The following is a 15998-nucleotide window of genomic DNA, read 5'->3' as shown; positions in this document are numbered from 1 at the left end:
AAAACATTCCTGGGGGGGCATACCCCCGGACCCTCTTAGGGAGAGCCCCCCCACATAATAAATCCCAATTTAACCCCTGTATATATATATATACACATATATATATAAACATACATATATATATATATATATGTATATGTATATATATGTATGTATATATATATATATATATATATATATATATATATATATATATATATATATATATACGTATATATATATATACATATATATACATACATATATATACATATACATATATATATATATATATATATATAAATGCAATGAAAATACAGGTATCGGCGAGTACCAAAAATGAAAATACCAGTCTCTGCCTCATTCTGGAAAAAAGTGGTATCAGTGCATCCCTATTTATTTATTAGTCTAATCCACATTTCAGAGCTTTTCGGATTTTAGGAATATGCCACTGAATCTAGGCCTACAGGGAATATATAATACATTTTAATTTGGGGGTACAGTAATATACCGGTGTTAATAGTAATATATTTTGACTTAATCCAGTTTTATTCTTTACATTGGGGCTTTTATTTATGTGAAAACTCGCAAGAAGACTTGTAAACCCTGTCCCACACAAATGTTTGATATTACGCTAATGTAAAGTCAAAGGGAATCTGTATGATGAGTCGCACACGCTCCGAGTTCAACACAGTTTTGAGATTCCAAAAAAGCAACGTTATAAGATTTGCGGGCACCCTGAGTTTAAAGCTTTGTTATCTTAATGTACCACAACAGTAATTAAAGATGAATGAAGAATACACACCAACCTCCTTGTTCCTCGTGTTTTATTCTCCAGGGTTCTGGTTCACTCATGTCCTCCTCACTCTCCTCTTTAACAAACACCATCTTCACAGCAGCAGATCTCAGTTCAGTTGATAGTCTTCCTAATATTCCTGCTTGCTTCAAAACTTAGTCACTTATGAGGATGAGAGTACATTGTTATGCATGTTAGTACACTAAAAGTGCATTGCTAACTGTTTATATTGAGCCAGCACATCGACAAAACAACAGAGAACATGCTGAAAACTAATCTTCTTCCTCTGAGGTTTAATGGTGGTTTGTAAACAAACGTATGTGTCTTACCGCCACCCACTGGACTGGAGTGTGAAGCGTCGAGAGGAGATCCCAGTATTTTCAGGACCGCAGTTCGGACCCTAGTTTTTTGTTTTTTTTTGTTTTTTTTGTGACAGCGCCACCTACCGAATCAGAAAAACCGCAGTCCCAGGAGTTTTGGAGGACCAAAATTAAACCTGGTTGCTAAGAGCTGAATGTTAAATAATTATTGTGACTAAGTTTCAAAGGTGTATTACACCCAAATGCTACTTCCTTGCAATTAAACCTGGTTGCTAACTGTATATTGAATAATTACTGTGACTAGCATAACATAATAACTCAAGTAAAATAAACAAAAATTAATTAAGGAATCATGGTATTGCCTTTACAGTCACTAGATCAACCACATATAAAGTACAGAGGGAAGACACAAGAATGACTCTGGGGTAGATTTAAGATTGTGTATATTTTATAAAATAATATTAATAACATTTGAACACACAAAAACAAATAATATTAATAACACAAAAACAAATTTGTTTATGACATGAACCACACAGAAAGACCTTCAACAACGACATCTTCACTGACTCCTAAGAGAGAGAAAGAGTGAAAGAAATAAGTGGTCAGAAGATTGGGTCATACGGTTAGAAAATGGTTGTGTCTCATGTGACCTTGTTATTCGTACACGCTGTGACTATACAAATCACAACATGTAAATAGGAAAATGTTGGCATTATTTTGTCACTTATTGGGAGCAGTATGCTAGCTGGAGCCATTTACCTCCAGTCTTTGTGCTAGGCTAGCAGTGGCTGCGTCAGACAGAGTTGCGGCACGCACGGAGATGAAAAGGGTATGTATGGACTTATCTAAGTCTGGGGGATACGGTGAATAAGCTTAAGTCCCAAAAAGTTGGTGTATTCCTTTAACACAATGATCAAATACACATTGATGGATCTTCTTCCATCTGTTTTCCAAAATGTAATCCAATGTGTATTTCTGCAGGCATGTTTAAACTGGTTAACTGTGTCTAAGCAAAGGCATTCCTTTTCAAGATGAACAGGCTACCGCCACTACTCAAATACCACACATTGCAAGTTGGCGGGTATTCATTCACGACTATTCTGTGAAAAATGGTAGCTTATGTAAGGGAAACAGGTAAATTTTGGCTCAAAGAGAATTAGTTTATAAGGAATTTTGAAAGAATCATGCCGAACAAATAAATTGTCCAGTGCTCAATTGAACTATAAACTCTGTAGCCAATATTAATATCGCACAAGCACACACACATTCACACGAGTTGCAGAAAGAGAGAAATTTAGGAAATAATGAGTTTTAAGAGAGTGAAATCATGAAATCTCAAGTTCCTAGCAATAATGCACTTTATAAGACCTGACGCGAAGCCTTCTATCGGTTCTAAGGCAGGGTTATTAAATTTGAATTTTAAAGTTCGGCTAGAATGGAGGTGTTACTTGCGTTGGTGCTGATCTTTGAATGGGGATCCGGGAAGGTGTGGTTCTGCCAAGGGGGTTTCCCAGTTTCTCGGTCTAGTTGCGTCTGGAGTGACGTCTCGGGAAGACAATCATGTTCAGGGGCCTCATTTATAAAACTTTGCGTAGGATTTGCATCAGAAGTGGCGTACGGATGAAACATAGGACGCGCGTACGCACAGAAATATTTGGATTTATAAAACCGTGCGCACGCACATCCTACGCAGTTTTCCCTTAAAGGGATACTTCACCTCTGGAAAGATGAATGTGTATTTAAAATAGGTCATTTATGTAGAATAAATGTGAAGAAATTTTTGAATTCGGAGCTTTCTAGCCTGAGAAAAGCCAGAAAATGTATTTTTGGCTTATGCGGATGAAAGACAACAACTCCCAGAATGCACTTGCTTCGCTGCCCTAGGAGGCCACGCCTACTGGTTAGAGAGCGCAGTTGAAAACAACAAGGTTAGGCTACTAACTTAGTGAGTCTCCGTGACGAGTTTGCCCGTGATTTCGAGATAGCCCAAAATGTCTGTGTTACGTGCCAGTGTTTTCTTCCCTCCCCTTTTTGTCATTTGTTGCTGCCTTTGCTCCCCTCTGCTGTTGGTTTCTTCCTGTTTTCCCGCTCTCTGCTATCTTTAAGTTTTTAGGTGCTGCTATTGGTCGGAGACAACCAATCATTGGCTATGGTTCAGGATTTAAGCCATTCTGGAGGACGGAAGAGGAGGAGCTTGGAGCGTTTGTTGGCTTGTGCTACTATTGTTGTAGAGTACTGACTTTGTGGTGGTTCGCTTGCCTGTTTTCTTGTTGGATTGTGTTGTTTGCTCACTCAGAGGACTCCTTACCTGATCTACCATTGTACCAGTCCGGAGAGAAAAGAAAAGGGAAGTATGTCACGTGACCTACATCTTGCATTCACGTAGCATAACAATTGTTAGACACATTAGGGAAGGAGCGTGTGCAACTGTGTAATTTTGGTTTGGTTAGTTAGTAAAGTTTTAGTTATGGCGTGTTAAGCGCTGAAGAATTCTTTATTTTCTGTTTTTGTTTTTAGTTAGTTTAGAGAGTGGGGATTATTAGTTAGAGTGTGTGTTTTGGTTTTGTTATTTTTGTTTGTTTAGCACCGCTCAGTTTCTTTCTCTCTGTGACTTATTTCAATTATTACTTTTCAATTATTTTGCTTAAGTTGTATATAGCTGTAAATAAGTTTATTTGTTTGTTTACATTTATTTCAATTTATGTTTGTATGGAAAATAAAGCGAACCACCTGTTTGCAGTAGTTTGTTGTCAGCGAGTCATTCGCCCACAATACTTCCCGGAGATCAAAACTATAGGAAAGTGTTTAATTTGTTTTTTTTTAATTATGAACGTCTTCCTCATACCTCTAAGCCATCAGGGGACGTAACAGTCTGGGATTCGGCTTTTGCGTTCTAGTCGCCATTCATTATGTTTACTGTGGCGAGCAGGACGAGGCTGATGGCCGCGGGAGAAAAATAGTCCGTGAAACGCCCACAAGTTAATATTCATCGATACATCTTCTTGCTGTCTGAAGATGCGTTCACTCCGAATCCTTCCATTTGCCACATTTGAGCGCAAGATCAGCCATTGTGCGTCATTACGCAATGTGATGGCATCATGGCATTTGATTACCATCCATTTGATTGCATCTGACAAGCTACAGATGTGTTATGAGGATGAATTGCATAACATGCCAATATTATTGCAGAACATATTTCACTTTTCTTTTTGCAGATTATTGTTAATTTGCATTTCTGTTGTAATCTTCGTTTGATTTTGTTTGTTTTACACTGAAGATCGATCAAACGGGTGTTCGTGTAGTAGGCTGTTAATTGTAAGACTTGCTTTGTGAAGTCTTCATGTTATTTATGAGGCAGTTTTGTCATTTCTTTTACACAACGGTCTACAATTTCACACACTTTCACGTGTTTCTTCCATCTGCCGATGGTGTCGCCATTTCTCATTTCACCCGTTTTTGTGCGTACGCCTGGGTTAGTTTGCGCGAAGGACCGCACATTTTCCCGTCAAGTTTGCTTTTTATAAATACCAATTATTGCATAGAGAGCGGCGTACACATTCTTTTGTGCGTACGCAACGATTATAAATGAGGCCCCTGGTGTTTTGGTGGATGAATGGAAGCGGAGTCTCTGGCTGAAGTTTGAGGCGGGCAAAGACTATAGAGTAAGCTTTGCAGTAAAAATGTTAACTTGGAAAAAGATTCTCAATGGAAAAGAAAAGAAAGAAATGTAAATGAGATGAGAGTAGTTACATGGCTTGCATGAAGCTGCTCGGTCTTAACCCATTTTTAAAAACCATTAAATGGAGTAAATGTGCTTAGTTACTACCCACCTCTGTGGATGCATTGGTGTGGTATTAAGGACTCGGCTGTATTAAAGCTTCTCCTACACTCATTATCGTTTTCACATTATTGTGTACTATTTTCTGGTGCCTTTTCAAGGAGTCAACCCTTAGAAATCTCCTTCCACAAACAGGACAGGAGTTTGGCTTCTCATTTGTATGAACTTTCTGGTGGTTCTTCAGTAATGATGGCAAAGCAAATGTTTTACTGCAGTGATCACATTTAAATGGCTTTACGGCAGAGTGAGATCGGTGCAGATGAACTGTGAGACCACCGTTCCATTTAAATCTCATCTCACACAGATGACATGCGTAAGGCATCGCTTCAGTGTGAGTTCTCATGTGACAATTAAATCCTTGTTTACTGGTGAAACTCTTTCCACACTGGGAGCAGCTGAAAGGTTTTATTCCAGCATGAATTCTCATGTGATTGTCAAGGGTTTCTTTACGTGTGAAAGTCTTTCCACACTGAGTGCAGGTGAAAGCCTTTTCTTCAGTGTGAGTTACCAAATGCTCAGTAAGATTTCCTTTATATGTAAAACTCTTTCCACAGTAGGAGCAGATGAAAGGCTTTATACCAGCATGAATTAGCATGTGATTCTTAAGGCTTTCTTTACGTGTGAAAGTGTTTCCACACTGAGAGCAGGTGAAAGGCTTTTCTTCAGTGTGAATTAACACATGATCATTAAGTTGTCCTTTCTGTGTAAAACTCTTTCCACAGTGATGGCAGACGAAAGGCCTTTCTCCAGTATGAATTAACAAGTGACTCCTAAGGCTTCCTTTATATTTAAAAGTGTTTCCACAGTGAGAACAGGTGAAAGGCCTTTTTCCAGTGTGAATTATCATGTGAGTCTTAAGGTTTTGATTACGTGTGAAAGTGTTTCCACAGTGAGAACAGGTGAAAGGCTTTTTGACTTCTATAATTTGAATGCTGCTTTGTGAGCAATCGTTTTCAGTTTTGGAGCAACTTGTTGATTTTTCTCCAGCGGTGACATCCTGAGCTTTCTGGTGTTGATGTTTCTTCTCCACTTCATTCAGATCTTGTCTTTCCTCTTTCACTTTCCCCAGGCCTAAAATGAAAACATTAAAATGATGAAAATCAAATTGGACAATTGTAAAATAAAATGAAATTATGATAAATTTACACGACAACAATGTACTAAAACATTTAAAGATTTTCCTTTGTTTGTTTTTTTAAAAGTTTCAAGTACAGATGGCAGGCCAGTAGTTGGAGATGTCACTTTGTAAAGAAACAGATAGATTACAGACAGAATACACATGATGACACAAACTCACAATTTACACAAATTAGCATTTTGTAGTTTCAAAACCCTGCAACTTACAACCCCTTTTTAAAAGTTAGCATTTTCAGGCTCCCAAAACGTTGTTGAGTAAATCAGTGGTTCTCAAACTGGGATACGTGAGGTGACAGAAGGGCAGGGCTGGACTGGGACAAAAAAAAAATAGGCCCTGGCATTTTGGCCCAGATCGGCCCACTACATATGATCATAAACACACCTGATCTTTGCACGCCCTTGAATACCTTGTATACCAAATGTACACCAACTCCTATTCCTTAAAACCACTATAATGCCATGTAATGAGTAGGAATGAGTAAAAGTTAACAGATGAAATAACTACCAATTGTAAAATACAAATGAAGTATACTCCACAGTGATGAATCCTAAAACAAGCAATAAGCTGCACTGGCATAGCAACAGTTTCCCACAAGAGTTTTGATAAATCTGTGGTGAGTGGACCTCTGTCCCTGTAGGGGGGTTCTGGGCATACTCCCCCATAAGAACATTTTGTGCTTTTTAATGTTAAATTCATCAATCTGGTGCACTTTGAGAGTTCAAAATTAAGAGCTCAAACCCATATTGTAATGTTTGCAAATTGAACAAAGAACTTTTGAAAGAACAAAGAAAAAAAACTTTTAGTTGTGATATAGTGTCTGTCAACATTACACTACTACATAACAATAGTTATAATATTAATCTCATGGCAATAATATCCATATTTTGTAAAACAAATGCACTGAAAAATAAAATAAACTTTCATAATTAGTTTTGTACTAATTTATATACTTGAAAGAATCATGTATACAACACAAGTAATGATCTTTTATGTTGACGGAAACTGCTTTGAGCTTTTATTTTGGCGGAAAACATGGTTTACAAACGCGTCTCATTACAATTCTAGTAAAATGCTTACAGGGATACTTCAGGATTTAGCATTAAGCTTTGTATTAGTAGAAAACCTGTAGTATTTTCGAATTACCATGCTTTCCACCCTCATATCCCCCTGAGACAAGAGATTTATGTATTTTTTGTCTGGAAAAAATCCTCCGATGACGCAAAAATCGTCATTTTGCGTCTTCGGAGGATTTTCTGGCCAGAGGCTAAAGACTACAGCCAGTAAATGGCGTTGTTCCGCATGTTTTCAACCCGCCCATAGAGGGAGGGATCTCACTCACAGAATGTACAGTGTCAGCCGTCTTTCTTTGGAAGCTAAGCTAGCAGGCTCTTGTTCTGTGGAGAAAGCTGAATAGTAGGAGAAAGCTGAGTAAGTAGGGGTTACCATCCTCCTTTTCCCAGACTTGTCCGGCGGGCGAGATCGTTCAAAATCTCCGGGATTCGGCTTTTGCGTTCTGCGGTCGCCATTCATTGTTTACATGCACACCTTTTGTTTCAATCTAACTGAATTCATTCCGATTGGTGAATCTGAATGTAGTGTTTACATGAACGCTAAACAAGTGATCGGTTGATGTGCGTTTTACCATTGCTAAGAAAATTCCTGCTTCTCCGTGAGAGATGCGAGACCCGGCGCGTCTCAGTAATGACGCCACCGGCCTCGCGCCGTTCTCCCGCGGCCGTCAGCCTCGTCCTGCTCGCCACAGTAAACATGATGAATGGCGACTGTAGAACGCAAAAGCCGAATCCCGGACATTTAGGGCGATCTCTAAATCCCTGGCAAACTCATCACGTAGGCTAGCCTTGTTATTTTCAACTGCAAACTCTTACCGGTAGGCGTGGCCTCCTAAGGCAGCGAAGCAAGTGCATTCTGGGAGTTGTTGTCTTTCATCCACATAAGCCAAAAATACATTTTCTGGCTTTTCTCAGTCTAGAAAGCTCCAAATTAAAAAAATTCTTCACATTTCTTCTACTTAAATGACCTATTTTAAATACACATTCATCTTTCCAGAGGTGAAGTATCCCTTTAATCTTCAAATATGCAGATGTGGAAATAATGCGTAACTGGGTAATGGGTTCCTACACTCATAGCATAAGTGTTCTGAAAGTAGAAAGTTCTGGTTACCGCAGTTCTCTACACTCATTTCTCTTCTTATCCTCCTCAGCCACTTGAAGGGCCTGTTTCTTTTTTTTCACGCTATTTCTCTGCACATTCCTTGCGTTTCTTCTCCATCTCTCGGACTATTTGGACAGATACACACACTGACACTGCACACTCGCTCAGAGCCCAGATGGGGGAGGTGTTTAAAGATGTGATTGGACCAGCCCAGTGTCAATCAAGAAAAAAACCAATGGGCCGCTGATCTACGCGTTTCATGGGCCGGTCTGTAAGAAAAAAACTTTTTTGTCCAATGCATTACACCGGCACAAAGATCCCAGCGCCGCCAATTAAGCAAAACAAAACTAAACGAATGGGCCGCCGATGTACGAGTTTTCATCCCTGCAGAAGGGGGTATACAAACAAAATGCTGAGTTTTGCCATTCATTTAATTCTACCCCACCTTAAAAATAACATTAAAACTGAGCATGTATTTCTAGCAGGTAAAATACATGACATCCGATCAAATTACCTCATCTTTTGCGGTCAAAACTGACTGAATTCACACAACAAGATCTTGTTGCAATTATGCCGGACATCCAACATGTCAAAACACCTCCGGGGCCTAGAAAACACCTCAGAGGGTTAAAGGAGCAAAGGGTGCTCATATCCTGGCTCTTGAACAGAGTTTGGCTTGCTGTTTAGATTACACGCTTGTAAAGAAAAACATATAAAGAGAACAGTACACCATCGAAACTATTTTGAATAAAGTCAGTTCCCTTCACAGATACATTCATATAACATGACATCATGACTTTGCGTAAACATACACGCCACTTTCAAGTCAAGTGGCGTGTTATCTATACGCATTTTGAGCTATCCGCGTGTATGTCCACGCCGTCATCTTCCGCGTGTATGTCTACGCCATTAAATGTCAGAGTGATTCCGCGTGTATGTCTACGCCGTTAAATGTCCGAGCGAAACGAAGCAAAATGTATATCTACATCTGGGGAGCGATATTTTTTTTACTAGGATGGTAGGGGAAGACTCATAAATGGTATTAACCCCAGTGACGGGTAGGTTTAGGGACGGGGTTGGGGAACGTAATATATATTTATATAGAGAGTAATGTAACGTTAAGTCAACGGCGTTGATAAACACGCTGAAAAGCGATTATGCGTGTTGATAGCACGCCAAAAATGGAAATACGAATTGGCGTGTCATACATACGCCATTTCATGAGATCAGTCTGCATATAAAATTCTCAGATACCAACAACCGATACCCCGCGGCGTGTACAGTACAGTGACTGTGACAAAGAAACGGACAACAGAGCAAATAGAGAGCAGTAGTGATATGGGTTACTGCTAGCATTTTTGTTCCCTTCTCTTTTTGTTATTGGTTGCTGTGTTTCTCCCCTCTGCTGATGGTTTCTTCCTGTTTGCCCGCTCTCTGCTATCTTTAAGTTTGTATGTGCTGCTATTGGTCGGAGACAACCAATCATTGGCTGTGGTCCAGGATATAAGGCACTCTGGAGAATGGAAGAGGGGGAGCTTGGAGAGTGTTGTTGGCTGTGCTACCGTTGTTGATGTTGAAAAGTACTGACTTTGTGGTGGTTCGCTTGCTTGCTTATTAGGGGTTCAAGCATGAAATGCTGAAACCCTATTGTAATTGTAAGGATTCGTAAAACGCATCGTGCAGGACAAACCGTAAGGCCTAGAGACTTGAAACCTGGCCAGATGGTAGGCCTCAATGTGGGGACAACCTATCAGAGTATGACCCCGATTGGCCCATAGGTGGCGCTACAGCAACCAAAAGTTCAAAATCGCTCATAACTCTTAGACCGTTTGTCCCAGGATCAAGTGTCTTATATCGTTGGAATCCTTGGCTCGAGGCGGACAAAATGGCTATCTCCGATTTGGATGTAGGCAGGGAAACATTTCTGCTATGTCGAATTTTGTCCAAAACCTACTTTTGCGAACTAGTCCCTGGTTTTTCGCCCGATCGGAACCAAACCAGTCTAGGACAATTCTCTGGACTCTCTAGATCAATAATTATCAAAAAAAAGTTGAACTTTGGCATTTGGGTGGCTGTAACAGGGTCATTTAGAAAAGGGGCGTGGCAAAATACACTCAAAAGCCTATAAATCCCAAAGGAAAACTCAGAACTTCACCAAAATTGATGAGCATATGTGTCAGAACACGGTGAGGAAGCATGCAGAGTTTCATGGAGATCGGACCATAGGTGGCGCTATAACTGGCAAAAAGCCTTCATTCTTATTAGGGGTTCAAGCATGAAATGCTGAAACCCTATTGTAATTGTAAGGATTCGTAAAACGCATCGTGCAGGACAAACCGTAAGGCCTAGAGACTTGAAACCTGGCCAGATGGTAGGCCTCAATGTGGGGACAACCTATCAGAGTATGACCCCGATTGGCCCATAGGTGGCGCTACAGCAACCAAAAGTTCAAAATCGCTCATAACTCTTAGACCGTTTGTCCCAGGATCAAGTGTCTTATATCGTTGGAATCCTTGGCTCGAGGCGGACAAAATGGCTATCTCCGATTTGCTCGCCCTTCAGGCGCCAATTTCGAGTAAATTGCATTTTTTTGAAAAACCTATTTTTGCAAACTTCTCCTAGGTTTTTCGCCCGATCGGAACCAAACCACTGCCTGAGTATTCTCTGGAGTCTGTCAATCAATAATCATCCAAAAAATTCAAAATTTCAATTAACGGTCGATAAGGGGAACCAAAATATTTGATGGCACCATGGCCACTTTTACTAAAACGGTTATAAATTGTGAACAGAAAGAGATTTTTTTGCTAAACTTGGGATACATCTTCCAGAGCTCAACCTGAGATCACTTGAGAGAAATCGCAACAATTGGCCACTTGGTGGCACTATAAAATGGTTATAACTTGTGAACGGAATGAGATATTTTCGCAAAACTTGGGACACATGTTCATGAGCTCATTCTGAGGTCACGTGAAAAAAAGACATGACAATTGGCCACTTGGTGGCACTATAAAATGGTTATAACTTGTGAGCGGAAAGAGATATTTTCGCTAAACTTGGGACACATGTTCATAAGCTCAATCTGAGTTGACATGAAAAAAATCGTGACAATTGGCCACTTGGTGGCGCTATAACAGTGAAAAAAATCATGAAAATAGCTATAAGCGCACCCAACTGTTAGTCTACTGAAAATTGGCACGCAGTGTCTTTGTCCAGGGTGCCATGATAGTCTATGAGAACATTGGTGTATCTCAAAAAACTCAGTATACGTCATTGGCACAATGCCTTGAAGGAGCCTTAGAAGTTTCACAGGAGTGACCTCCTAAGACTCCTGAATCCTTGCAGAGTCCAACAATACCAAACATGCCAGGTTTCGCCTTATGGTTTTTGCAAGTGTCATTTAGAGCTTTACAAAATTGTGTTTATCTTCAAAGCCGTTAGTCCGATCGAGACAACAACAAAAAAACACAGGAAATTTGAAAACATAGGTAAATAGCTAAACAATAACGCCAAAATGTTAAAATTATGATAGGAACTGACAAAAAAATGAATTAAATCCAATCAATTTCACCCATGGATCATTTTGATGCTCTCACATGTTTGAAACAAACAATGATGGATTGTCATGAAATTTGTTTTGAATTGGGACTGGCGAATCCCCGTCCATACTGTCAATGACCATTCGCAAAGACCCGCCCACTTTAGTTACTGTTGCTATGTCTGTCAAGCGACGCCACTCTCACACCACACCAAGTTCTCACGCAGTGAAAAATACATTGCGGATCAGAGAGGAGACTGCGCGCTGACAGACAAGTATTTTTGATATGAAACAAATGGCGCTTTTCCACTACAGCCAGCTCGGCTCGGCTCGACTTGACTCGGCTTTGTTTGGTTTTCCACTGTGTAAAAGTTGTACCTGTACCTGCTTCCAGGTACTTTTTTTCGTACCACCTCCGGCGAGGTTCTAAGTGAGCTGGGGCAAGCTGAGGCGATACTAAAATGTGACGTGAAAACACGGCAGACTGCTGATTGGTCAGAGAGAATTGTCACTATTCACTGCGTCATCATTGCACGCGCCAGACGGAGTATCCTGAATAAAAAACAGCAAAAACAAAAACATCCAAAAACAGCATACACTCGATTTCCTCCATTGTCCATTGTGTGTGGCAGCGGATGTATCTCGCGTAGAAGATTAAGTCACGGCAGTTTCCTGCGGCGTCGCTATGACGACCAGGTACTATTGTGGAGGTACTATCTGCAATGGAAAACGGAGCGAAAAGCGAGCCGAGTCGAGTCGAGTCGAGTTGAGTTGAGCTGGTACTGGTAATGGAAAAGCGGCAAAAGTCTCACCTTTCAAATGTAGTCATTTTTAGAGACATTTAAACAATAAATACCGTTTTGTGACTCTTTAATGTGTCTGACAGATCGCTGTAGACTCAAGGCTCAGTTAAAGCTGCTCGTGAACCGATCATCTCTTCCTTCTAGTTCATTTATAGCATTAAAATAAACATGAATGAACATAAAAGGAATGTTGTTTTAAAGTGCTAAGACGTCAGTACACTTTGTTTTTCAAATTTAAATCCTCCAAAGTTAATCTACTAACTCTCCTGACTGCTATGTGGGACAAAATGGCGGATTATGATTAGTCAGATCACCTGTAAATCAAACTCCCTGCGAAGGGTCAATTGAGAATGCTCGTGCGCACAATCCTGATCTAATCGACAACTTTGCAGTTGCACATAGGAAAGCCCGGAAAATCCCGCTATAATGTAAGAGAGCATCTTTTTTATGTATTTGGACCTAGGCCTAACAATGTGTTATGGTGCGCTGTCACCAGTGTTTTTTTTTTGTGTTTTTTTTTGGTGAGCGTAGGCTCCTCCTGATTTTGTTAGTCATCTCATCTCTTATATGCTGTGTATGATCATATCCTGCCCTATTCATGGTAGCCTACTCGCGGACATTGCGTCATCAATGTCATCAATTGCGTCATCAAGGGGCCCGCCTTGATAATCCTACTTAAGGGCCCGGTGTTGGCTCGTTACACCACTGAATATAATTGTCTAAACTCCTTATCAAAATTACATATTTACAACAAATTTGACACATATATATGGGCACACTTTGAGTACTACTAATAAAAGTGGTGGAGATCAGGCAAGACTGTAAGAAGACTCAGGCAAGAAGGTGCTATAACTGTAAAAACGCTTTAAAACCATATATTTCCTATGGTAAACTGCCTGTATTGGCTGTAAATTGACTTTTTCATCTATGATGGCAGTTGTTAAATGCTTGCTAAATAAAACGTAATGTCTTTTGATGCTTGTGTGCTTAAAGGCCTTAACTGCTTGAACCCCGATAAATGCTGCTTGCAGCTTTAATTTTGATTTGTGTTTGCTCACACAGAGGACTTCTACCTGATCTAGACTGCACCAGTCCGGAGAGAAGAGATAAGGAAAGTATGTCATGTGACATACACGTAGAGTTACCGCTGTTAGACACACTAGGGAAGGAGAGTGTGCAACCATGTGTAAGTTTTGTTTGGTTAGTTAGTGAAGTTTTACTTATGGCGTGTTAAGCACTTAAGAATCCTTTAATTTCTATTTTTGTTTTCAGTTAGTTTAGAAAGTTGGGGATTAGTTAGCGTGTGCTTTGATTTTGTACTTTCTCTCTGTGGCTTATTTCAATTATCATTTTCCAATTATTTTGCTTAAGTTGAATATAGCTGTAAATTGGATTAGTAAATAGCTGTGGATTAGTATTCCGGCCCCTTGGTATGAAGGATTAAATGTGCGCTGTGCTATTAAATGAAAGTTCCAAATGCAATGAAAATACAGGTATCGGCGAGTACCAAAAATGAAAATATCGGTCTCTGCCTCATTCTGGTAAAAAAGTGGTAAGTGCATCCCTATTTATTTATTAGTCTAATCCACATTATTTCACAGCTTTTCGGATTTTAGAACTATGTCACTGAATCTGATGAGAGGTCTACAGGGAATATGCAGGTATCAGCACTTCAAATGTAATACATTTGAACAGGGACGTGCAGAGGAATTTTGAGGGGCAGTTGCTCTGACCTGAAAAAAGGGTACCCGCCCACCCATGAAGGACTGAGAATAAAAGGGTCTTTATTAAAATACATATACAGAAAGAAGTAAAACACTGAAATACAGCACTCTAATAATAACACATTTTATCAATAATAATGCCACTGACGATTCTGATTATCAATACGATTCTTTAACGATTCTTCTTGATAGCACTGTGTGGAAAAATGTAGTCATATGCTTTTCAAAAAAACAAGTGGTTTTATTTATTTTAAAGCATAAGCTTGAGTAAGCAAACTGTACTTTTTATGTAATTTATGTAATAAATAGAACCTTATTGTAAAGTGTTACTGATTAGTTATACACCGATTCAGACGTCTCCTGAGTTCACTGTTGGAATACAACTTTCAAGACTTTTCCACAAAAAAAAAATAAGACCTGCACTAAATTTACGCTACATAATACATGAGCTATAATGGATTGTGCTCATGCATACAAGATGTATGATCAAATTTAACATCACTCCTTAGCAGTATTTACTACATTTTGTAATTTAGAGGCAGAGTGATAGCCTATATCTATTTTTAAAGAATAAAAATATATAATACGTTTTAATTTGGGGGTACAGTAATATATTAAGAGTAATATATTCTTTACTTAATCCACTTTTATTCGTTACATTGGGGCTTTTATTTGTTGACTTGTCCCACACAAATGTTTGAGATTACGCTAATGTAAAAACAAAGTGCATCTGTATGATGAGTCGCACACGCTCCGAGTTCAACACAGTTTTGAGATTCCCAAAAGCAACGAGCGAATATATTTTTTTACATTAATGAGTTTTAGACTTATAAGGATCCGCGGGCACACTGAGTTTAAAGCTTTGTTATCTTAATGTACCACAACAGTAATTAAAGATGAATGAAGAATAGACACCAACCTCCTTGTTCCTCGTGTTTTATTCTCCAGGGTTCTGGTTCCCTCATGTCATCATCACTCTCCTCTTTAACAAACGCCATCTTCACAGTAGCAAATCTCAGTTCAGTTGATACTCCACCACCAGATATTCCTGCTTGCTTCAAAACTTAGTCACTTATATGAGAATGAGAATTACAGGCATTTATTAATCTGATTAAAAAAAATATATATCTTTCTATACACAAAGTACATTTCTAACAGTTTGTATTTAGCCAGCACCACGACAAAACAGCAGAGATCATGGTGAAAACTATCTTTTTCCTCTGAGGTTTAATGGTGGTTTGTAAACAACCGTATGTGTCCTACCGCCACCCACTGGACTGGAATGTGGAGCGTTTCAGTCGTAGAGAGGAGAGGGAAAATATGTTTTTGAATTTCAGGTAATGCGAATTCTTTTTACGATGTTTTTAGAAAAACTGCCTTTCATGTTAATACTTATTGAACTCATTGCATTTTGCAATGTTTTGTCTTTGTGTGTCCTTTTTCTATGGTGATTCGTTTTGATATTATTTTATTTTCCCTCCAATTTTGCAAGAGGCTCTTTGAGACCCAAATTCAGAGACATATCTTAATCACTTAACAGCATACAACAGCAGTCAAAAACAGCAGTCAAAAACAGGGAGATTCGAGAGGTTTCTCAATATGAACTCCAAACTCAAAAGGGTAACATGAAAAAGACAGACCTTAGCAGAGCATAGCTGGACAAACAAATGGGTAATGAAAACTGACTCAC

At 39.3% G+C, this 15998-nt stretch overlaps 1 protein-coding gene across 5 annotated transcripts in view; it reads right to left on the bottom strand.

Moving 5' to 3' along the window:
• Nucleotides 1-15530, bottom strand: part of LOC311088011 (uncharacterized protein) — a 61820-nt gene extending 46290 nt beyond the window's left edge. For all 5 annotated transcript variants that reach the window (XM_084121621.1, XM_084121625.1, XM_084121623.1 and 2 more), the window contains exons 1-2: nt 15228-15530; nt 789-6007 (exon numbers count right to left, since the gene is read on the bottom strand). In XM_084121621.1, coding sequence (XP_083977747.1) covers nt 789-867 — 79 coding nt within the window. In that variant the 5' untranslated portion in view covers nt 868-6007; nt 15228-15530. The remainder of the gene's footprint in view (nt 1-788; nt 6008-15227) is intronic.
• Nucleotides 15531-15998: the final 468 nt, after the last annotated feature.

Source organism: Abramis brama (assembly GCF_963993115.1).
Source record: "Abramis brama genome assembly, chromosome: 1".
Classification (NCBI taxonomy): Eukaryota; Metazoa; Chordata; class Actinopteri; order Cypriniformes; family Leuciscidae; genus Abramis; species Abramis brama.
The sequence above is the reverse complement of the archived record's forward strand: the minus strand, read 5'-3'. Positions and strand labels throughout refer to the sequence as shown.